The 23,795-nt window shown below is 50.2% G+C and overlaps 1 protein-coding gene across 2 annotated transcripts in view; it reads right to left on the bottom strand.

Annotated features, from left to right (window-relative positions):
* The window catches only part of Brf1 (BRF1 general transcription factor IIIB subunit), a 74,430-nt gene that overhangs the window by 40,060 nt on the left and 10,575 nt on the right, over positions 1–23,795 (bottom strand). For both annotated transcript variants that reach the window (XM_069997423.1, XM_069997424.1), the window contains exons 2-3: positions 13,654–13,734; positions 10,816–10,989 (exon numbers count right to left, since the gene is read on the bottom strand). In XM_069997423.1, the coding sequence (XP_069853524.1) occupies positions 10,816–10,989; positions 13,654–13,734 (255 nt within the window). The remainder of the gene's footprint in view (positions 1–10,815; positions 10,990–13,653; positions 13,735–23,795) is intronic.

The raw sequence follows: 23,795 nt of genomic DNA, 5'->3' as shown, positions 1-23,795 counted from the left end.
TCACACACTTTCCTGCCCAGGCTGGCTTTGAACCACGATCCTTAGATGTCAGCCTCCTGAGTCACTAGGATTACAGGTGTGAGCCACCGGTGCCTGGCTCAAACTGCATTTTTAAGTGCTTACTGAGTGCTTGCCAGATACCAGAAACATCCTGGGGTAGCAACCAGAGATTCCTTGGAGACAGACACTGGTGCAGCAAGGTGATGAATCCCAGCAGGCACTGCCATGGAAGGGCTGAGGGACTCTCACATGGGACCTGTCCTTACATTCAGCAGATGAGTGAGTCCAAGCTCACATGGGCACTTGACAAGATATGACACAAGTCAGGGGCAGGGCCCACGCAGCGGTCAGGCTAAAAGCCACACTATTGGCTGGAGGTACAGCCAATGTACACTGAGCATTTAGCAACCCCGAGGCCCTAGGATTCACACACACACACACACACAGACACACACCATTCACCTGCACACACACACACCATTCACCTACACACACAGACACACAGACACACACAGACACACCATTCACCTGCTACTGGCTTCAGAAGAAACCAAGAAACTCTCCTAGTGCTGAGTCAGAAGTCCAGAGCAGGGGCTGGGAACGTGGCTCAGTAGTAGAGCACTTGCCTTGCATGCCTGAGGCCCTGGGTTCGATTCCTCAGCACCACATAAGCAAAAAAGAATAAAGCCGGAAGTGGTGCTGTGGCTCAAGTGGTAGAGCGCTAGCCTTGAGCTGAAGAGCTGAGAGACAGCGCCCAGGCCCAGGGTTCAGGCCCCACGACCGAACCCGCCCCCCCCCCCAAAAAAAAGTCCAGAGCAGGTGTCTAGGGGGAAAATCCTCAGGACCAGACATACCAGATGGAAGAAAGCCCATAACATCCTAACCCTAGAACCATAGCAAAGCACAGGCTTCAAGCCCTTGGCGGTAAGGACATTTCTTAACTCTACCTGGCCTCTACTGCATTATGGAGTAATAACAAGACTTAGTAACAGAGAGAACTGAGAAGAACTGAGCAAAGAAAAGCACAATCAAAAGGAAAAGAGGAAGACAGACACTAGTGGGTCATGTCTGTAATCCTACCTACTCAGGATCTGAGGGTCACAGTTCTGGGCAGGAAAGTCTATGAGACTCTTATCTCCAATTAAAAAGCTGGAAATGGAGCTGTGGCTCAAGTGCTACCCTTGAGAAAGGAAAATGCTTAGGGCCAATGCATTCAGTCCTAGGACTGGCACAGAAAAGGAAAAAAAAATCAGGTAACAGAAAAAGGTACATGCTTCAACTCCATAAATCTGGAAAAGATTGCAAGAAATAGCAACTATTGGCTAGGGCTGAGGAGAGCTGGGGGAGAGGTACAGCAAAAGGGATTTTAGTCAGGCTTTTATTCCACAGGATAATGTAGTGGTAGATACATTTGTCTAGATCTACAATATACACAACAACACAGTGAAAACCGTGGACTTGGGGTGAGGATGTGCTGATGCCAGTCCATTAACCGTGGACGAACGTACCAACCAGGTGTAGAGGTGCTCCCTTACAATCCCAGCACTCACAAGTTTGAGACAGGAGGGTTGCAAGTTTGAGCACAACCTGAGCTAGTGAGACCTTCACCTAAAAAAAAAAAAATCACACTGATACAAAGCTTGGCAAATAGGGAATCAACTATGGGATATAGTGTGTATTTTCCACATAATCTTTTGTAAGCCTAAAACTACTCAAAAAGTAGTCTATTAAAATTATACTGACAATCCAGGTGCTGAAGTATGTGCCTGTAGTTTCAGCACTAGAGAGATGGAGGCTATAGGATCACTTGAGCCCACGAGTTCAAAGCCAGTCTGGCAAAGACTTTTTTTTTGGGGGGGGTCAGTTGTGGAACTTTTATAGGGGGGGTGGGAAGTCAGTTGTGGGAAATTTTTAGGGGGGTGGGGATCAATTAGGGGGTTTTTAGGGGGGAGGTCAGTTGTGGGACTTTTTTGGGGTGGGAGTCAGTTGTGAGGCGTTTTTTAGGATGGGGGACAGTTGTGGGACTCTTTTGGGGGCAGGGGGGTCAGTTGTGGGACTTTTTTTAGGGTGAGGAGGTCAGTTGGGGGGCTTGAACACTGGGCCTGGGCCCTGTCTAAACTTTTATGTTCAAGGCGAGCAATCTACCACTTAAGCCCCAGCTCTACTTCTGGTTTTCTAGTGGCTAAATGGAGACAAAAGTCTCACAGCCTTTCCTGCCTAGGCTGGCTTTGAACCGTGATCCTCAGATCCCAGCCTCCTGAGTAGCTAGGAATACAGGAGTGAGCCACCGGCACCCAGCTAAGAGAGGCTTAAAAAAATACAATAAAGGGCATTCACACACAGTGAAGATCAGAGGAGGATACTCGTAGGAGAGGGACATAAAGGTACAATGTCTATGTGCCTTTGTGCATACAAATAATATTTATCTAAGTGAACTCCAGGAACTCAATGGGGGGGAGGTATTTTATTTTTGTCATTTGTTCGTTTGTCTTTGGGAGGGTAAGGGGAGGCACAGAAATGGAGGGACAAAGGGTAAACAAATGCAGACATTATGCTGAAAATGAACTATACAAATTGTGCATGGTTATGGGAGGGGAAAACCAGAAGAGTGTAAGGGAAGGGGTCATATTGTCTAAAAACTGACGTAAGTAACCTCTCTGTATATCACTTTTTTTTCTTTTCTTTTTCCAGTCTGGGCCTGGGCTCTGTCCCTGAGCCTGTCTGAGCACAAAGCTAGTGCTCTACCACTTGAGACACAGCACCACTTTCAGCTTTTTTAGATTATTGGAGATAAGAGTCTCATGGACTTTGCTGCCCAGACTAGCTTAAAACTATGATCCTTAGATCTCAGCCTCCTGAGTAGCTACGATTACAAGTGTGAGCCACCAGCACCCGGCTATATATCACTTGTATAACAATAAAAAAAATTATAATGAGGGCCAAAATATGGGCAATTTGTGAACAGAAGCCTCAGGGGGAGAAGCAGTTGACACATACATGAAAAGGACTTGACCACAGCCATGCTGGCGCCCACCTGTATCCCTAGCACCAGGGAGGCCAAGACAAGAGCATCACAGACCCTAGGCTAACCTGGACTTCACAGTCAGACTGACTCAGAAAACTGAAAACAGCAACAAAAATATCTGGGTGTGGGACTAGGTGTGTAGCTCAAGTGGTAGGGCGCTTGTCTAGCAAGCACAAGGCCCTGGGTTCAACCCCCAGTGCCGCCAAATGGAAAAATATCTGGGTGTGGTGGCACACATCTGAAATCTCAGCGCTTGTACTCAGAAGAGACAAAAGGATCACCAGTTTGAGTTAGGTCTACTCTATAGGGCAAAATCTTGTCTCAGAAACAGCTATGAGGCTGGGCACCGGTGGCTGACGCCTGTAATCCTAGCTACTCAGGAGGCTGAGATCTGAGGATCCCAGTTCAAAGCCAGTCCAGGCAGGAAAGTCCGTGAGACTCTTATCTCCAATAAACCACTCAGAAAACCAGAAGTGGTGCTGTGGCTCAAGTGGTAGAGCACTTGCCTTGAGCTGAAGAGCTGAGGGACAGCGCCCAAGCCCAGAGTTCAAGCCCCACAACCGACAAAAAAAAAAAAAAGCTATGAAAAAAAATTCAGGCTGGGAAGGTGACTCAGTGGTCGATTGCTTGACTCACATGCATGAAGCCTTGGGTTCCATTTCTCAGCACCACATACACACAAAAAGCCGGAAGTGGCACTGTGGCTCAAGTGGTAGAGTGCTAGCCTTGAGCTGAAGAGTTGAGGGACAGCGCCCAGGCCCAGAGGTCAGGCCCCACAAAAGAAAAGGAAAGAAAGAAAGAAAGAAAAGAAAGAAAGAAAGAAAGAAAGAAAGAAAGAAAGAAAGAAAGAAAGAAAGAAAGAAAGAAAGAAAGAAAGAAAGGGAGAAAGAGAGAAAGAAAGAAAGGGAGAAAGAGAGAAAGAGAGAAAGAGAGAAAGAGAGAAAGAGAGAAAGAGAGAAAGAAAGAAAGAAAGAAAGAAAGAAAGAAAGAAAGAAAGAAAGAAAGAAAGAAAGAAAGAAAGAGGGGGGAGGAAGGGAGAAAGGGAGAGAGAGAAAAAGAAAGAAAGAGAAAGAAAGAAAGAGAGAGAGAGGGGGGAAGGAAGGGAGAAAGGGAGAGAGAAAAAGAGAAAGAAAGAGAGAGAAAGAAAGAAAGAGAGAGAAAGAAAGAGGGGGGAAGGAAGGGAGAAAGGGAGAGAGAGAAAAAGAGAAAGAAAGAGAGAAAGAAAGAAAGAAAGAAAGAAAGAAAAAAAGAAAAAGAAAGAAAGAAAAAGAAAGGAAGGAAAGAAAGAAAGAAATGAAGTAAGTAAGTTAGGAAGGAAGGAAGGAAGGAAGGAAAAGAATTCAACTGTGTTAGCAGTCAGAAACAAAGAGCTCACAGCAGTACCAACTACTGGTGAGACTACACAGCCATGGCTCACCTAATACCCTGGTGGAGAAGAATTGGTCAGTGACATGAAACAGACACTGGGGAATGGCCAGGAGGTTCCTTAGAAAAAGCAGCACAGGCTGGGTGCCGGTGGCTCATGCCTGTAATCCTAGCTACTCAGGAGCCTGAGATCTGAAGACTGAGGTTCAAAGCCAGCCCGGGCAGGAAAGTACGTGAGACTCTTATCTCCAATAAACCACTAGAAAATCGGAAGTGGCACTGTGGCTCAAGTGGTAGAGCGCTCGCCTTGAGCTGAAGAGCACAGGGACAGCGCCCAAGCCCAGAGTTCAAGCCCCACGACCGACAAAGAAAAAAAAAGAAAACAAAAAAGAAAAAGCAGCACAGACTGGGTGCCAGTGGCTCACGCCTGTAATCCTAGCTACTCAGGAGGCTGAGATCTGAGGATCGCGGTTCAAAGCCAGCCTGGACAGGAAACTCTGTGAGACTCTTATCTCCAATAAATCACCAAAAAACCACAAGTGGCACTGTGGCTCAAGTGGTAGAGAACTCGCCGTGAGCTGAAGAGCTGAGGGACAGTGCCCAGGCCCAGAGTTCAAGCCCCATGACTGACCAAAAAAAAAAAAAGAAAAAAGAAAAAGCAGCACAAGGACACTCTTGACTAAGCTATGTACTCTTAGGCATTTACCCAAGAAAAAGACTTCACAAGAATGCTCATAAGACCCCAAAACTGTAAAAGCAGAGGCACCCATCAACAATAGAACTGGTATGTCTGTGTGCGCAGTGATAGTAGTCAGAATGAAAGCAGTATGAACAAAGCATGTCAGTACAGAAATCTTATGGAAAAAGAGTTCAGCTTAGGGGACTCCACTTACAGTGGTCGTTAATGCAGACAGAAGAATAATCACCCCTGTGGGGCCAGGGATCTGAGGCATGTTCAGTGATAGCAATGCTATTCAAAAATGCATACAGGTGCATGCATTTGCTGGAACTCATCAAATGGTACAAATAAGACTTGTGTACACAAAAGTCCCATAAATAGCTGGGCGCTAGTGGCTCACCCCTGTAATCCTAGCTACTCAGGAGGCTGAGATCTGAGGATCGCAGTTCAAAGCTAGCCCGGACAGGAAAGTCCATGAGACTCTTATCTCTGATAAACCACCAGGAAACCAGAAGTGGCACTGTAGCTCAAGTGGTAGAGCGCTAGCCTTGAGCTGAAGAGCTGAGGGACAGCGGTCAGGCCCAGAGTTCAAGGCCCATGACCAACCAAAAAAAAAAAAAAAAAAATACAGGTGCATGCATTTGCTGGAACTCATCAAATGGTACAAATAAGACTTATGTACACAAAAGTCCCATAAATAGCTGAGCACCAGTGGCTCACACCTGTAATCCTAGCTTACTCAGGAGGCTGAGATCTGAGGACTACAGTTCAAAGCCAGCCTGGGCAAGAAAGTCCATGAGACTCTTATCTCCAATTAACCACCAGAAAACTGGAAGTGGCTCTGTGGCTCAAGTAGTAGAGTACTTGCCTTGAGCTGAAGAGTTCAAGAACAGTGTCCAGGCCTAGAGTTTAAGACCCACAACCGACAAAAAAAAAAAAAGTCTCATAAATATCCCTTAATCAAGTCATCCACTTGCTCCACAGGGCTGAGAGAGATGGCAGAGGACTACAACTTGCTCTGAAATAGGCCAAAAATAAGACAGAGAGCTGGGGAAGAGGGGACAATTGGGACAGAGAACCACAAAGTATTCATGGAAGACTACCATTTCTTCAATTCTATGGGTGTTTGAAATTTTTCTTAATAAACCAAAAGCACAGAAGAGATTTAGAGAAGATTGGAACTTTTTTTTTTTTTTTCTGCTTATGTGGTGCTGAGGAATGAACCCAGGGCCTCATGTATGGAAGGCAAGCACTGTACCGCTGAGCCACCTTCCCAGCCCTGGAACTAAACTTTTTTTTTTTTTTTTTTTGGGTCCGGTTGTAGGGCCTGAACTCTGGGCCTGGGCGCTGTCCCTCAGCTCTTCAGCTCAAGGCTAGCGCTCTACCACTTGAGCCACAGCGCCACTTCCGGCTTTTTTCTTTTTGCTTATGTGGTGCTGAGGAATCGAACCCAGGGCCTCAGGCATGCAAGGCAAGCGCTCTACCACTGAGCCACCCTCCCAGCCCTGGAACTAAACTTTTAACTAGGTTAATCTTATCCTTTTCCTTGACATGACAAGCCCTGTCCAAGGAAGTTTCCAGTAAGTGCAGCCACATTCATGGGCACTCAGGGCCTGGGCGCTGTTCCTGAGCGTCCCTTTCTCAAGGATACAACTCTACCATTTGAGCCATAGCACTACTTCTACTTCCAGCTTTTTCTGTGTATGTGGTACTGAGGAATCAAACCCAGGGCTTCATGCATATAGATGTAGGCGAGCATTCTACCACTAAGCCACATTCCCAACCACTTTTTTTTTTTCAAAATAAGATTCACAATTGAATTTCTAAAATTATTGGAAATGAAATAACCATTCAAAACTACTATACTTTTATATGCTAGCACAGAAGATGCCACTCACATTAGCTCTAACAATCAAGTACTTAGGAGCAAACCTAAGTATGGTATTAGAAGATGTTCAACCCACTGAGAAAGAGAAGAATATACACAGAAGGAAAGGACAGTCACCGTTTTGAAGAATCAAATTTGTTCAAATCGATGTCACTTTTCCCCAAGGCTCTATAAACCCAATATGATTAAAAACAAAACAAAGCAAAGAGGCCCAAAGCAACCAATTACAAACAGAAAATTGTTTGTAATCTTATGTCACATATACCAAGACTGTATATGCAACTGTATTGTGTGCACGCACACACACATGCATACCAGTGCTGGGGCTTGAACTCGGGGCCTAAGCCACAGTCCCTGAGTTTTTGTTTTTTTCTTGGTCCGATCGTGGGGCCTGAACTCTGAGCCTGGGTGCTGTCCCTCAGCCCTTCAGCTAAAGGCTAGCACTCTACCACTTGAGCCACAGTGCCACTTCCAGCTTTTTTTTTCTGCTTATGTGGTGCTGAAGAATCGAACTCAGGGCCGCAGGCATGCAAGGCAATGTCCAATACAGCTGATGGGCCCCTCTGCTATATTTTTTTCACCCATCTTCCTCTGATTCTGTGCCTTCCTCCAAGCTGCCCTCAGATGTGCACATGTATATACCATATGTGGGGTCAAGAACATAAGAATCATCTAAAAACAATGGGACAAAGTAAGAAGAGGTCCTTTAATTCTTGAGTCCTGTTGCAAAGATTTCTTAGGACACAAAAACACTAATCACAAAGGAAAGGATGGATAATTAGGTTTAAATGAAATAACGAGTTTCTGCTCAAAAAATGCTACTGATGGGCTAGAAAACCAGCCAAGAGTGCAAGGGTAATTTTCCCAGGACAAACAAAGAACCCTGGGGCATCTGTTTGCCCAGATGATGGACATGATGCTGTATCAAGTTCACTACTGTTGAAATGCTCAGCTCTAAAGGCTGAGCACAGCCAAACTGCTGACCACAGGGTGGGTACAAGTAGGCCTGCTGGTCTGCAGGCCTGGGATCCAATACTGAGTACAGACAGCCCTTTACATGTTAGTCTTTGGGAGGTATGACAAGGCAACTTCTTTATGTCTGATGATGGCTACTGGACATTTGAGCATCTATCCACTCAAAAAGTTAAAATCTAGCTGGGCATTGGTGGCTCACACCTGTAATCCTAGCTTCTCAGGAGGCTGAGACCTGAGAACCACAGTTCAAAGCCAGCCCAGGAAAAAAAGTCCATGAGACTCTTATCTCCAATTAACCACCTGAAAACTGGGAGTGGCACTATGGCTCAAAGTGATAGAGTGCTAGTCTTGAGCAAGAGCACAGGGATAGTGCTTAGGTCCTAAGTTCAAGCCCATGAAGGACAAAAAAAGAAAGTTTAAATCCACTATCCTTGAAGAAGTGGGCAGTGTTTCTTCCCCAGGCAGGGCGAGCCAGGGAATCTCCTGGCAAGAGGACTATCTATCATAGTCACCAAGCCATAACATAACCTGCCCAGTCCTTGTCAAAAAAAGGCAAACTACAATTAGGTGTTGATATAATCCTAGCTACTTAGATGACTGAACATGGAAGTGAAGGTCTGTCCTAGCCCAGGCAGAAAAGTTTGCCAGACTCCTTCTCAAATCATAGCTGGCAGTGGCATGCACCTTTCATTCTAAAATACATAGGAGTTGTGAATGAGAGACTCATGGCTCCCGGCCACTCTAAGCTGAAAGTCCAGAAGATTCCATCGCAACCCAGAGAAGCTGTACAGGGTAGACTGGCCTGTCACCCAGCAACAATGGGAAACCTAACATGGATGAGAGTTCAGGTAAGTGCTTGAGCACACAGAAAGGCCCTAGATAGGTGATCGTTCCCACCCGTGGCCCACCTGACAGGAAGGTCTGGTGGGACTCAGCTTCTCTAGGACAGTGATAGAGATTGGAAGGGGTAGAGCCCTAGTACTGTGAATGGTCCTCTTAGGACTGTGCTAGACACACTTTGATGGTAATGACAGGTAGAGAGGAGGGGAAGAAATGAGCTTGCCAGTCCTGGGGCTTAAACGCAGGGTGTAAGCACTGTCCCAGAGCTTCTTTTGCTAAAGGCTAGTGCTCTTACCACTTGAGCCACAGAGCCACTTGGGCCTTTTCTGTTTATGTGGTACTGTGGAACAGAACCTAAGGCAGGCTTCATGCATACTAGGCAAGCACTGTACCACTAAGCCACATTCCCAGTCCACCCTTAATCTTCTGAACAAGGGCTTCCTGGACTGAACTGGGTACAAGAATCCTGAAATGCCTCTCTGGGGGCAGGGCCACACGTCCTGTCCTCATCACCACATTGTGACTCACAGTCCAGGACTTTCCATGTCTCACCAACAGAGGTAAGTATCAGAGTGGTTGGGAGCTGGCAAGACAAATGGGAAGGGGGTTGAGGGTGCGCCCCATCTAAAAGGAAGGACTCCCAGAGGACCAGGTATTCTACAAGCAGTGTGAGTCAAACATGGGAGGAGATACACATCACACTTCCAGCACACCACAACATCTCACGGTTACATGTCACACAGACCCCTGGACGGAGCAACTGAGAAAAGCAGAGACTCAAGGGATGAGAGCTCAAACACCACGTCCTACAAGGTAAGAAAATGACATACCCATGAAGAGTGAGAAAAAGAGAACTATTCCAAGCACATAAAGAGTTCTTTGAAGTAAAAAAAAAAAAAAAAAAAAAAATTTCATGAAAGCAAAAATTTCTCCTCTGTTGGGAAGAAACATCTAGGAACTATCCAAAGCCAACACGGAAGTAAAGGAAGCAAAGACCTCCCAAGGCCCTTAGTAGGCACGCAGAGTGACTAAAGGAAAACCCAGGCAGGAATCATGGGATCCAATACAAGTTCAAGGTAAGAAGCAGGGCAAGGAGAGCCCACTGGAGAGAAGATGCCCCATACCTTCAAAACAACAGTATGGGGGCTAGGAAGATGGCTCAGTGGTAGAGTGCTTGCCTTGCCCTGGGTTTGATTCCTCAGCACTACATACACAGAAAAAGCCGCAAGTGGTGCTGTGGCTTAAATGGTAGATCACTAGCCTGAGCTGAAGAGCTGAGGGACAGCGCCCAGGCCCAGAGTTCAGGCCCCACAACCGACCAAAAAAAAAAAAAAAAACCAAGCAGCAGTACAGTCCCACATGAAGAGCTCAGGCTCAGAGAGCCCCAACCCTGAACCAAGCACCTGGGAACAAGGAGCTGGGACAACGCTGCATTTTTAGATGTACGAAGGTTGAAGCAGGCCTCTTTCTAAAGAGATTTCAAAGAAGATGCCCCACAAAATAAGGAAGGTGTGAACCAGGAAGACTCAGACCAAACAGCCCATGCATGACAGGCCTGGATAACGGACAAAAGAAGATGAACAGGTTGGAAAGGACCAGAAGAGGTGCTCATGTACCTATAGAGCTCATGACTAGATGCTCAGCAAAGGATATGCTCACATATCCTTATGTGCCTATCCCCTCAAGAAGGCAAAGGGACAGGACGAGAGGCCAGACACCGTAAGGTATTCCCTCCTTTTATATCACCCAAAGCCACAAGGACATGGAGCCCAGCCTGAGTACACCAAAATCAGCAGCAGTAATTCAACTCCTCAAACCACACAACACCAAAAACAGTGCCCAAGTTCAAGTCAGTCCATGAGGAAGAAGAAAGTCCTGAGCCTGGTATCTAGAGGTCGATACAGTTAATGCTCCCCAACTCCAGGCTGTGGGGAAGGAAGCCCTGCACTCATCAGACCACGTATCTAATATGGTGTCTGTTGCTAAGTAAAACTGCCAAATCCACATTAAGAAGGTCCCAAGGGAACACCAAAGCAAGGATACGCGGTGTGCCTTCTGTGCGGCAGACCAGGTAGAGGCAGGCGGCAACCACGTGTGCCATCTTCCGGCCTCGGGTCAGATGCTTGCTCACAGCCATCTTGAAGAAGTTGAAGGCTGTGTCCAGACAGTGCTGGTTCAGTTGTAGCTGGCTCCCCAGGTGGTGGATGTGGCGTCGCCCTAGGACATAAATGGGTAACTTTATCCAAACATCGCCACTCAATGGCAGCATTCAATTAAAAGCATAAGAATCAAAGGACTACTATAGTAATTTAAGAATACAAATTTACCTTTGTCTCTTACATTTCTAAATTCACTTTGTGAATGAATTCCATAAAAAAAAAAAAAAACTGTCAGTCATGGACTTGAACTCTAGATTTGGGCACTGTCCCTCAGCTCTTTAGCTCAAGTTGAGCACTCTACCACTTGAGCCACAGTGCCACTTCCAGTTTTCTGGTGGTTAATTGGAGATAAAAGTCTTATGGACTTTCATGCCTAGGCTGGCTTTGAACTGCAATCCTCAAATCTCAGCCTCCTGAATAGCTAGGATTACAGGTGTAAGCCACTGGCTCAATCAATTTTTTTAATGGCTGCTGAAATGTGGATTGATTGACTAATTGATTGATTGATTGATTGATTCCTTCCTTCCTTTCCCTTTTTGATGCTAGTCTTGAGGCTTGAAATCAGGACCTAGTTGCGGTCCTTGAGCTTTTTTGTTCAGGCTAAGGCTCTACTACTCTACTACAGGTCCACTTTCTATCTTTTTATTAGTTATTTGGAAATAAGAGTCTCCTGGAGCCGGGCATCAGTGGCTCACTCCTGTAATCCTAGCTTACTGAGGAGGTTGAGATCTGAGGATCCCAGTTCAAAGCCAGCCCAGGCAGGAAAGTCCATGAGACTCCTATCTCCAATAAACTACTCAGAGAACCAGAAGTGGTGCTGTGGTTCAAGTGGTAGGGCGTTTGCTCGCTTGAGCTGAAAAGCTGAGGGATAGCACCCAGGCCCAGAGTTCAAGTCCCATAACCAACCAAAAAAAAGCCTCATGGACTTTTCTACCTGGGTTGGCTTTGAACAGCAATCCTCAGATCTCAGCCGCCTGAGTAGCTAGGATTATGGCATGCACCACTGGCCCCCGGCTGAATCATGGATTTCTTACAGTTTTCACATACTATGAAATCTTATCCCTCCCATATCATGCTTCAAAACAAATCTGTTAAGTGGCTGAGTGTTCCTTTGTCAGGGACTAATGAAGACTGGGTATCTGACAGAAATCTGTTTGGGCTGGTTGGCCTGGTGCTATTTTGTGGTTTTCCATCACTGTGATAGAAATGCTCCTTCTCCCAAAGCTATAAGCCTAGGTAGAACTGCTTCCCCCCAGCACAGGGGCCAGCCAGGCCAGGCCACCCTACCCTCGCAGTCAGGCCCTCTGTCCAGTCTAGCCTTGAACAGCTGTCAGGCTAGCTAACCTCCAAGAGGCAATGGCCTTACCTAAAGAAAGAAACAGCCTAATGAGCCACTCTATGCACACCTGCAAAGGGAGGGCACAACAAGAAGATATACACAACCCCAGGTGAACTTGAAGGTAACAAACCGTTTAAAACTGCAAGTCAGTCAGATAGCTGGAATGGCCCTGTCTGTGTCCATACCCCTTCTTGAAGGAGCAAGACCTTCAGTCCAAGAGACAGCATACGGAGAGAGAGAAAAGCACTGTCCCTAGCAAGGCCTCTTGCACTCAGATCGAAATGCAGGGCAGAACCAGCCAGAGCCAGCCGTAGAGGGACTTAGGTGGAGAGCTGCTGACACCCAGCAGTATTGGCTTTCTGCACAGGCCTCACATCTATATCCACTACATGGGCAGAAAAGCCTTCTCCAGACAGGAGACCCTAGGGTCTAAGAGAAATCTATGACAGGGTCAACATTAGAATGCCAAGAAAGGCAACCATGGACTTTCTAGTACTACCAGCGCTCTTTGGATTCCAGACTCACTCCTGTGGTGCCTAGCAGATCCACGTCACAAAATATTAAGTGTATTAAGTATGGTTTCCTGGTTTCTTTGATAAGGACTTGTGGACTAGCTAGCTACTCACAGACAAGCCTCACTAACTATAACCACTGCCCAAAGGCAGTACCACACCCAGGGTATGTGGTCTGCCAGGTTGGAGATGAACCACGCAGATAGAGCCCACCTTGCTGTATCCCTGAACACCCTTATGAACACATACTTCAAGAACCTCTAGTGAGGAAGGTGGCTCAGTGGTAGAGTGCTTGCCTCACATGTATGAGGCCCTGGGTTTGATTACTCAGCACCATATAAACAGAAAAAGCCAGGAGTGGTGCTGTGGCTCAGGTAGTAGAGCACTAGCCTTGAGATGAAGAGCTGAGGGACAGCGCCCAGGTCCAAAGTTCAAGCCCAAAACTGACCAAAAAAACTTTTTTGCTTTTTTGCTTGGAATTCATTCACAAAGGGAAACAATAAAAACATCACTGTCATGTCAAATTGCTATAAACTTGTTGATCCCATACTTATGTCCACAGACATCAGGAACAATGTGGGCCATGGTAGGGTCCAGGGACCTCCTCTGGTGATGGTAGTAGAACCTGCAGGATGCCAGGGCACTGATGATGGAAGGGGGCTCAAGAAGCAACTCCTTCAGGAGTTTGACTAGCCACGGGCTTCACAGGAAGCAGGATGTGAAAAAACAGGAAGTAAGGCTGGGGATGAGATGGGACAGAAGCTATAGGACCAGAAGCGGTATATTAGGCCTGGTCTGACCTCACCCTTAGCAGCGCAACCCCAACTCCTGGCCCCACTGCAGGGTCAGCTCTGTCCCTAGTGAGTAATACCGTTTTGCAGTGTCTGTGCTCTTGACTCCTTCCCCAAGTTCACATGGAAGCCACCGCCTAGGGTTGGGGTCTTACCAGCACCTGGAAACAGAAAGACAGATTAGTGGAGCCTGTAGAGAAAACTCAGGTAGCCTTTCACTGCATGCAGTACAAAGCAGAGACCAGCACTCATGCAGGGAAGAGATGCAGGCCATGCAAAGAAGCCCCTCTCCTTGCCTCGCCAACAGATGTGGCTGTAAGCTGGAGCCAAAAGTAGTCCATGTCCACCTACGTGTTCCTAACGTTCAAGTCCCAGCAGAGCAGTATCGCTTAGCACATCCCCATGGTAGGAAGGTATGCCTGACTGTGTGGATGGTGCTCATATTCCACAACCAGCCATTAAGACATGTTATGCTTGCACAGTGATTTCCTGCTGGACTACAGGCGCCTGGAGTGAAGGGATCATTCCTGTGAGGCCCTGGAGCCCTCGTCTAACCAGTCGCCAGGGGTATCATCCACATTTCCACTCACTTGTCCATGACTTGCCCACGAGAGTGTTAGCTTACAACTGACAGCAAGCCCAGCATCTGGCTTGCGTGTCACTCTATGAACCTGCCACGGAAGCCTGATCTTCAGGTGGGCACACATTTAAGTATGAGCCAGAATGAGCCTCCTGTCCTGCAGGCAGTGGCCTTAGGCAACCATCACATTTGTGACGAAATCTAAGCAGAACACTGGGCTTCTTTCTATGGTGAGGGGCACATGCACAAAACCTTGGCCTGATGAGGGAGCTGAGCATGCAGAGCCAGTTACAGGGACATAGTGGAAATGCAGGAGTGACAGAGTCAAAGGAAGTACAGAAGACAGGGCTGAGGACAGCCCTGTGCCAACAGTATAAGGCGCCACCTCTATCAGCGGGGACCTTGTACCAGGCAGGAGGCAGCCACCACAGGGCAGTCAGTACACAGCAGGCACAGTCTCGGGATTATCTGTAGATACAACTGGATGCCAAACAGGTACTAACAAGGCTCTCTAAAAGGCTGGCAAAACTACTCTAAAGTTCAGGTAAAAACAAAAAGAATTAGCCAGGCTCTGGTGGCTCACACCTGTCATCCTAGCTACTCAGGAGGCTGAGATCTGAGGATTACGGTTCAAAGCCAGCCCAGGCAAGAAAGGCATTGAGACTCTTATCTCCAATGAACCACCAGAAAACGGAAGTGGTGCTGTGGCTCAAGTGGTAGAGGACTCACTTTGAGCTGAAGAGCTGAGGGACAGTGCCCAGGCCCACAGTTCAAGTCCCAAGACCGACCAAAAAAAAAAAAAAGGAATTAAGCTGGGATAACCTGTCATCCTAGCGATCAGGAAGCTGAGATCTGAGGATCACAGTTCAAAGCCAGCCTGGGCAGGAAAGTCCATGAGACTCTTATCTCCAAGGGATAATCGCAAGGGATGCTGTGGCTCAAATGGTAGAGTGCTCACCTTGAGCTGAAGACCTGAGGGACAGCACCCAGGCCCAGAGTTCAAGCCTCACGACCCACAAAAAAAAAAATTAAGAGTACCAAAGAAATTCGGAAAAGAACAATGTATGGAGCCAGGTGCCAGTGGTTCATGCCTGTTATCCCAGCTACTCTGAAGGCTGAGATCTGAGGATCACAGTTTGAAGCTAGCCTGGGCAGGAAGTCTATGAGACTCTTATCTCCAATTAACCATGAAAAAAGCTGGAAGTGGATGGAGCTATGGCTCAAGTAGTAGAACACCAAGCCTTGAGCACAAAGGCTCAGGGATAACACCCAGGCTCTGTGTTCAAATCACAGGACTAGCACAGAAAGAATGAAAGAAAGAAAGAAAGAAAGAAAGAAAGAAAGAAAGAAAGAAAGAAAGAAAGAAAGAAAGAAAGAAAGAAAGAAAGAGGAAGGAAGGAAGGAAGGAAGGAGGGAAGGAGGGAAGGAAGGAGGGGAGGAAGGAAGGAAGGAGGGAAGGAAGGAAGGAAGGAGGGAGAGAGAAAGAACGATGTGTGGGCCTCGCTGGGCAGCTCTAGTCATGAACGGTGAGGCTGGCCTGCAAGCAGAGCTGAGTAGCCTCTCTGGAGCCCACAGCCCTCCTCCATCTGCAGCAGAGTGCTGCGGAGTCCCAGCATCATCTAGTGCCTTCTGGTGGTGTAGTGAGGGAATGAACTCAACCTCTCAGTGGGACCAGGAGCAGAGTTCAAGTGCCGCAACCAGGGAGCTACGCATTATACTATACGCTGCTGTAACAAGTAACACATTTCTAATTTCCACAAGTCCATTGCCTTCAAGGAGCTGGGGCAGGGATCAGTGGGACATGGTTTGTGGTGGGGGAGACCAGGAGACTTCTGAAGAAGGGATCAAGTAGAGAGGCCAGGGTCCTGGGGCCACTGCAGAGCCCAGGGAAGACCTGGTCCACCTGGTTCCAACACAAACATATAACACTGCGTCCCACCCACCTGTCACTGTCACTGCGTCCCACCTACCTCACTGTGTCCCACCCACCACACTGTCACTGCGTCCCCACCCACCTGTCACCGTCACTGCGTCCCACCCACCTGTCACTGCGTCCCACCCACCTGTCACTGTCACTGTGTCCCACCCACCTGTCACCGTCACTGCATCCCACCCACCTGTCACCGTCACTGCGTCCCACCCATCTGTCACTGTCACTGCGTCCCACCCACCTGTCACTGTCACTGTGCCCCACCCACCTCACTGCGTCCCCACCCACCTGTCACTGTCACTGCGTCCCCACCCACCTGTCACCGTCACTGCGTCCCACCCATCTGTCACTGTCACTGCATCCCACCCACCTGTCACCGTCACTGCGTCCCACCCACCTCACTGTGTCCCACCCACCGCACTGTCACTGCGTCCCCACCCACCTGTCACTGTCACTGCGTCCCACCCACCTGTCACTGTCACTGCATCCCACCCACCTCACTGTCACTGCGTCCCACCCACCTGTCACTGTCACTGCATCCCACCCACCTGTCACTGTCACTGCGTCCCACCCACCTCACTGTCACTGCGTCCCACCCACCTGTCACTGTCACTGTCACTGCGTCCCACCCACCTGTCACTGTCACTGCGTCCCACCCACCTCACTGTCACTGCGTCCCACCTGTCACTGTCACTGTGTCCCACCCACCTCACTGTCACTGCGTCCCCACCCACCTGTCACCGTCACTGCGTCCCACCCACCTGTCACTGTCACTGTGTCCCACCCACCTGTCACTGTCACTGCGTCCCACCCACCTGTCACTGTCACTGTGTCCCACCCACCTGTCACTGTCACTGCGCCCCACCCACCTGTCACTGTCACTGTGTCCCACCCACCTGTCACTGTCACTGCGTCCCCACCCACCTCACTGTCACTGCGTCCCACCCACCTGTCACTGTCACTGTGTCCCACCCACCTGTCACTGTCACTGCGTCCCCACCCACCTCACTGTCACTGCGTCCCACCCACCTGTCACTGTCACTGCGTCCCACCCACCTGTCACTGTCACTGCGTCCCACCCACCTGTCACTGTCACTGCGTCCCACCCACCTGTCACTGTCACTGCGTCCCCACCCACCTGTCACTGTCACTGCGTCCCACCCACCTCACTGTCACTGCGTCCCACCCACCTGTCACTGTCACTGCGTCCCACCCACCTCACTGTGTCCCACCCACCTGTCACTGTCACTGCGTCCCACCCACCTGTCACTGTCACTGTGTCCCACCCACCTGTCACTGCGTCCCACCCACCTGTCACTGTCACTGCGTCCCACCCACCTGTCACTGTCACTGCATCCCACCCACCTGTCACTGTCACTGCGTCCCACCCACCTCACTGTGTCCCACCCACCTCACTGTCACTGCGTCCCACCCACCTGTCACTGTCACTGTCACTGCGTCCCACCCACCTCACTGTCACTGCGTCCCACCCACCTCACTGTCACTGCGTCCCACCCACCTCACTGTCACTGCGTCCCACCCACCTCACTGTCACTGCATCCCACCCACCTGTCACCGTCACTGCGTCCCCACCCACCTCACTGTCACTGCGTCCCACCCACCTGTCACTGTCACTGTGTCCCACCCACCTGTCACTGTCACTGCGTCCCCACCCACCTGTCACCGTCACTGCGTCCCACCCACCTGTCACTGTCACTGCGTCCCACCCACCTGTCACTGTCACTGCGTCCCCACCCACCTCACTGTCACTGCGTCCCACCCACCTGTCACTGTCACTGTGTCCCACCCACCTGTCACTGTCACTGCGTCCCACCCACCTGTCACTGTCACTGCGTCCCACCCACCTGTCACTGTCACTGCGTCCCACCCACCTGTCACTGTCACTGCGTCCCACCCACCTGTCACTGTCACTGTGTCCCACCCACCTGTCACTGTCACTGCGTCCCCACCCACCTCACTGTCACTGCGTCCCACCCACCTGTCACTGTCACTATGTCCCACCCACCTCACTGTCACTGCGTCCCACCCACCTGTCACTGTCACTGCGTCCCCACCCACCTCACTGTCACTGCGTCCCACCCACCTGTCACTGTCACTGCGTCCCACCCACCTGTCACTGTCACTGCGTCCCACCCACCTGTCACTGTCACTGCGTCCCACCCACCTCACTGTCACTGCGTCCCACCCACCTGTCACTGTCACTGCGTCCCACCCACCTCACTGTCACTGCGTCCCACCTGTCACTGTCACTGCGTCCCACCCACCTGTCACTGTCACTGCGTCCCACCCACCTCACTGTGTCCCACCCACCTCACTGTCACTGCGTCCCACCCACCTGTCACTGTCACTGTCACTGCGTCCCACCCACCTCACTGTCACTGCATCCCACCCACCTCACTGTCACTGCATCCCACCCACCTCACTGTCACTGCATCCCACCCACCTGTCACTGTCACTGCGTCCCACCCACCTGTCACTGTCACTGCGTCCCACCCATCTGTCACTGTCACTGCGTCCCCACCCACCTCACTGTCACTGTGTCCCACCCACCTCACTGTCACTGCGTCCCCACCCACCTCACTGTCACTGCGCCCCACCCACCTGTCACTGTCACTGCGTCCCACCCACCTGTCACTGTCACTGTGTCCCACCCACCTGTCACTGTCACTGCGTCCCCACCCACCTCACTGTCACTGCGCCCCACCCACCTGTCACTGTCACTGCGTCCCACCCACCTGTCACTGTCACTGCGTCCCACCCATCTGTCACTGTCACTGCGTCCCCACCCACCTCACTGTCACTGTGTCCCACCCAACTCACTGTCACTGCGTCCCACCCACCTCACTGTCACTGCGTCCCACCCACCTGTCACCGTCACTGCGTCCCACCCACCTGTCACTGTCACTGCGTCCCCACCCACCTGTCACCGTCACTGCGTCCCACCCACCTGTCACTGTCACTGTGTCCCACCCACCTGTCACTGTCACTGCGTCCCCACCCACCTCATTGTCACTGTGTCCCACCCACCTCACTGTCACTGCGTCCCACCCACCTGTCACCGTCACTGCGTCCCACCCACCTGTCACTGTCACTGCGTCCCACCTGTCACTGTCACTGCGTCCCCACCCACCTGTCACCGTCACTGCGTCCCACCCACCTGTCACTGTCACTGTGTCCCACCCACCTGTCACTGTCACTGCGTCCCACCCACCTGTCACTGTCACTGCGTCCCACCTGTCACTGTCACTGTGTCCCACCCACCTCACTGTCACTGCGTCCCCACCCACCTGTCACTGTCACTGCGTCCCACCCACCTGTCACTGTCACTGTGTCCCACCCACCTGTCACTGTCACTGCGCCCCACCCACCTGTCACTGTCACTGCGTCCCACCCACCTGTCACTGTCACTGTGTCCCACCCACCTGTCACTGTCACTGCGTCCCACCCACCTCACTGTCACTGCATCCCACCCACCTGTCACTGTCACTGCGTCCCACCCACCTGTCACTGTCACTGTGTCCCCACCCAGCTCACTGTCACTGCGTCCCACCCACCTGTCACTGTCACTGCGTCCCACCCACCTCACTGTGTCCCACCCACCTGTCACTGTCACTGCATCCCACCCACCTGTCACTGTCACTGCGTCCCACCCACCTGTCACTGTCACTGCGTCCCACCCACCTGTCACTGCGTCCCACCCACCTGTCACTGTCACTGCGTCCCACCCACCTCACTGTCACTGCATCCCACCCACCTGTCACTGCGTCCCCACCCACCTGTCACTGTCACTGCGTCCCACCCACCTGTCACTGTCACTGTGTCCCACCCACCTGTCACTGTCACTGCGCCCCACCCACCTGTCACTGTCACTGTGTCCCACCCACCTGTCACTGTCACTGCGTCCCCACCCACCTCACTGTCACTGCGTCCCACCCACCTCACTGTCACTGCGTCCCACCCACCTGTCACTGTCACTGCGTCCCACCCACCTGTCACTGTCACTGTGTCCCCACCCAGCTCACTGTCACTGTGTCCCACCCACCTGTCACTGTCACTGCGTCCCACCCACCTCACTGTGTCCCACCCACCTGTCACTGTCACTGCATCCCACCCACCTGTCACTGTCACTGCGTCCCACCCACCTGTCACTGTCACTGCGTCCCACCCGTCACTGCGTCCCACCCACCTGTCACTGTCACTGCGTCCCACCCACCTCACTGTCACTGCATCCCACCCACCTGTCACTGCGTCCCACCCACCTGTCACTGTCACTGCGTCCCACCCACCTGTCACTGTCACTGCGTCCCACCCACCTGTCACTGTCACTGCATCCCACCCACCTGTCACTGTCACTGCGTCCCACCCACCTCACTGTCTATATCACCATTCTTTTTTGGGGGGGTAGTAGTTTCTTCAATGTTGTGATTTTTACATTTGAAATCTTTCAGATAAAGGAAATTTACTTAAGATCACAAACATTTGTAGTCACTATAACAGAACACCACACAATAGCAGCTTCTTTCCAATATATACCCCTCCAACTTGTTTGTGCGTGCCAGTCCTAGGGCCTGAACTCAGGGTCTGGGCACTGTCCTTGAGCTTCTTTTGCTCAAGGCTAGCATTCTACCACTTGAGCCACAGCGCCACTCTCAGCCTTTTCTGTTTATGTGGTGCTGAGGAATTGAACCCAGGGCCTCATGCATGCGAGGCAAGCGCTCGACCACTGAGCCACCTTCCCAGCTTGAGCCTTTATAACTCAAGACTTGAACTCTAGCACTTCCATCTTTTTTTACATCTATAGGAGATGAGTCTCGTGGACTTTCCTGCCCAAGCTGGCTTCAAACTGTTATACTCACTCAGGTCTCAGTCTTCCTGAGTAGCTAATATTACAGGTGTGAACCATTGATGCCCAACCCAACCATTATTGTTTAAAAAGAAAAGGATTACTCTGTTGCCCCAATGTAAATGGATATATACTTTTAATAAAAGTCAAATAACAAATAACTAAAGGACACTGGTCAAAGTATAAAGGCCACTGTCCAAGGACAGTTACCTCCATTCTAGCCACTTTTCTAGCTCAGAGACAGAGAGGACAGCTGGGGGGTCTCCTGACAGGACATAACCATAAAGAAATGCCATGTTAAACAACATGGTGACTTCAACTTCAGTTGTTTAATTCAGTGTCTTTATCCCTCAACCTGTTCCATTGGCTCTACCTGGAACACCCTGCACAGCTACCGAGTCCCTGCCACCTCCACATGCGCACCCCCCCCATCACTCTGCTCTCCCACTTTGAAAGGAACCCAAGTGCCCAACACCCCAGCGGCCATGCCGGGGCTGGCTCTGGTTGCACCTGCTCTGGGAGCAGCCTCATGACTGTCGCTTCCCCCCGGCCCCATCAGGCGCGTGCAGCACAAAGCATTCATGGCGGTATAAACGCACTTACTCAGCAAATCTCAGCATGCTGAGGCTGAGGTATGGGCTCACACTTGGGCTCCCTGAAGTGTGAAAGAAGAAAGGCCGTGTAACCTTGGGCTAGAAACACCCACTAGCAATACTGTCCTTCAGATGTGCTCTACTTCTCTAAACATTTGGTTTTTTTGTTTTTTTTTTTTTTGTTTTTGTTTTGCCAGTCCTGGGGCTTGAACTCAGGGGCTGGGCACTGTTTCTGAGCTTCTTTTGCTCAAGGCTAACACTCAACCACCTAAGTAAGCCACAGCACCACTTCCGGGTTCTTCTGTGTATGTAGTACTGAGGAATGGAAACCAAGGCTTCATGCATGCTAGGCAAGCACTGTACCACTGAGCCATGTTTTTTTTTTTTTTTTTTTTTTTTTGGGGGGGGAATCCGGTCATGGGGCCTGAACTCTAGGTCTGGGCGCTGTCCCTCAGCTCTTCAGCTCAAGGCTAGCACTCTACCACTTGAGCCACAGCGCCATTTCCGGCTTTTTTCTTTTTGCTTATGTGGTGCTGAGGAATCGAACCCAGGGCCTAAGGCATGCAAGGCAAGTGCTCTACCACTGAGCCACCTTCCCAGCCCTGAGCCATGTGTTTTTTTTGTTTTGTTTTGTTTTGGCAGTTGTGGGGCTTGAACTCTGGGCCTGGGCGCTTGTCCCTCAGCTCTTCGGCTCAAGGCGAGCGCTCTATCACTTGAGCTACAGCACCATTTCCGGTTTTCTAGTGGTTTATTAGAGATAGGAGTCTCACGGTCTCTCCTGCCCGGGCTGGCTTTGAACCTCGATCCTCAGATCTCAGCCTCCTGAGTAGCTAGGATTACAGGCGTGAGCCACAGGCGCCCGGCTGAGCCATGTGTTTTTAAGACTGGGGTTTTGAAGGTTACTATGAAGGAGCCAGGGGGGCCGGCTTGGGTCTTAAGACCCTCTTGCAACTGCCTCCAAAGATTCTGAGATTATAGGTGTGCCCTATTATGTGCAGCTAACATTTGGTATTTTCTATACGTTTCTATAACAAAAATACTGTCCTATCATGGACAGAGGAGAGGGACTTTAAATTCCAGGCCACCAGAAAAGAGCCCAGAAGGAGCCAAAGGTGCTGAGGTTTGCACATCCAAGACAGCAAGGCTTTGTCACAGGCTGACTACTCTGGGTATACAGTGCCATATCCTCTGTGCTAAACCAGACCAAGAAGAGAGACCAGGCACCTTCAGCTCCAGTTAGGCCCTCACACAGCACCTGTCAACTCATAGGCTCTTCATGAACTATGTGTTGATTTAACTTAACCGAGGGCTTCTGTTGCTGCTGTTGCTGTCCTTTTAAAGGCATCCAGAGGCCAAGAACTAGTGGTTCATGCCAATAATCCTAGTTACTCAGGAGGCGGAGGATATAAGAGGATCTCAGTTCATAGCCAGCCCAGGCAGTAACCTCCATGAAACTCATCTCCAATTTACTACCAGGAAACGGGAAGTGGAGCTGTAGCTCAAACTGGTAGAGCACTCGCCTTGAGCAAAAGTGCTCAGGGACAGTGCCCAGGCCAAGTTCAAGCCCCACAACTGACAATTAATACTTCTAGCTGTCTAAACCAAGGTGAGCAGTACAGAAGAGAGAAAAATATGGCCAGACCTGCAGCTGAATTCACCATTCATGTACACAACCAAAAAAGGCTTAACAAGACCATGGTGAGTTCCACCGGAGAAGCCTGCTGAGGACATCCGCAGAGATCACAGCAGTGCCAACTGCAAGCTACAAGGAGTGGCATGGGAACACCACGGAAAGCAGCTGGACAACTGCAGGACCCACTGTTTCTTCTCAGAGGGCCCAGCGTTGAAGAGTTGGGGAGTAGTAGGAGAAAAACTTCTTTTAAATTAAAATGGGTCGCTTCCTTTCTGGAAATCTTATGGGAATTGTTTTTCGGAAAAGTCCCTGCTTGCCAGGTAGCTTGGCCCTTACTGATTAAAATTTTGTTATATCCTCTTCCTGTTAATTAAGCCATATCCTTTTGCAGACTGTAAGCCTGAGCCCAACTAATCTGAGCAGAGGGGCAGGACCTGCTGGGCTAGGGATAACAGCAGAGCAGCGTGTCTGCTCTGTGGGACTGCTTGGTGGATTTTGACTGATGGCGCACCCTTCTGCAGAACTAAGCTTTGCCTTACCAAGTTCCTTCTGAGTTGTCATCCTTATTCCTTTGTGACACCCCAATTTCTCAAGATATATCTATGAGTAGTGAGCACAGCAT

This window comes from Dipodomys merriami, unplaced genomic scaffold, assembly GCF_024711535.1.
Source record: "Dipodomys merriami isolate MVZ:Mamm:240054 unplaced genomic scaffold, mDipMer1.0.p SCAF_50, whole genome shotgun sequence".
Classification (NCBI taxonomy): Eukaryota; Metazoa; Chordata; class Mammalia; order Rodentia; family Heteromyidae; genus Dipodomys; species Dipodomys merriami.
The sequence above is the reverse complement of the archived record's forward strand: the minus strand, read 5'-3'. Positions and strand labels throughout refer to the sequence as shown.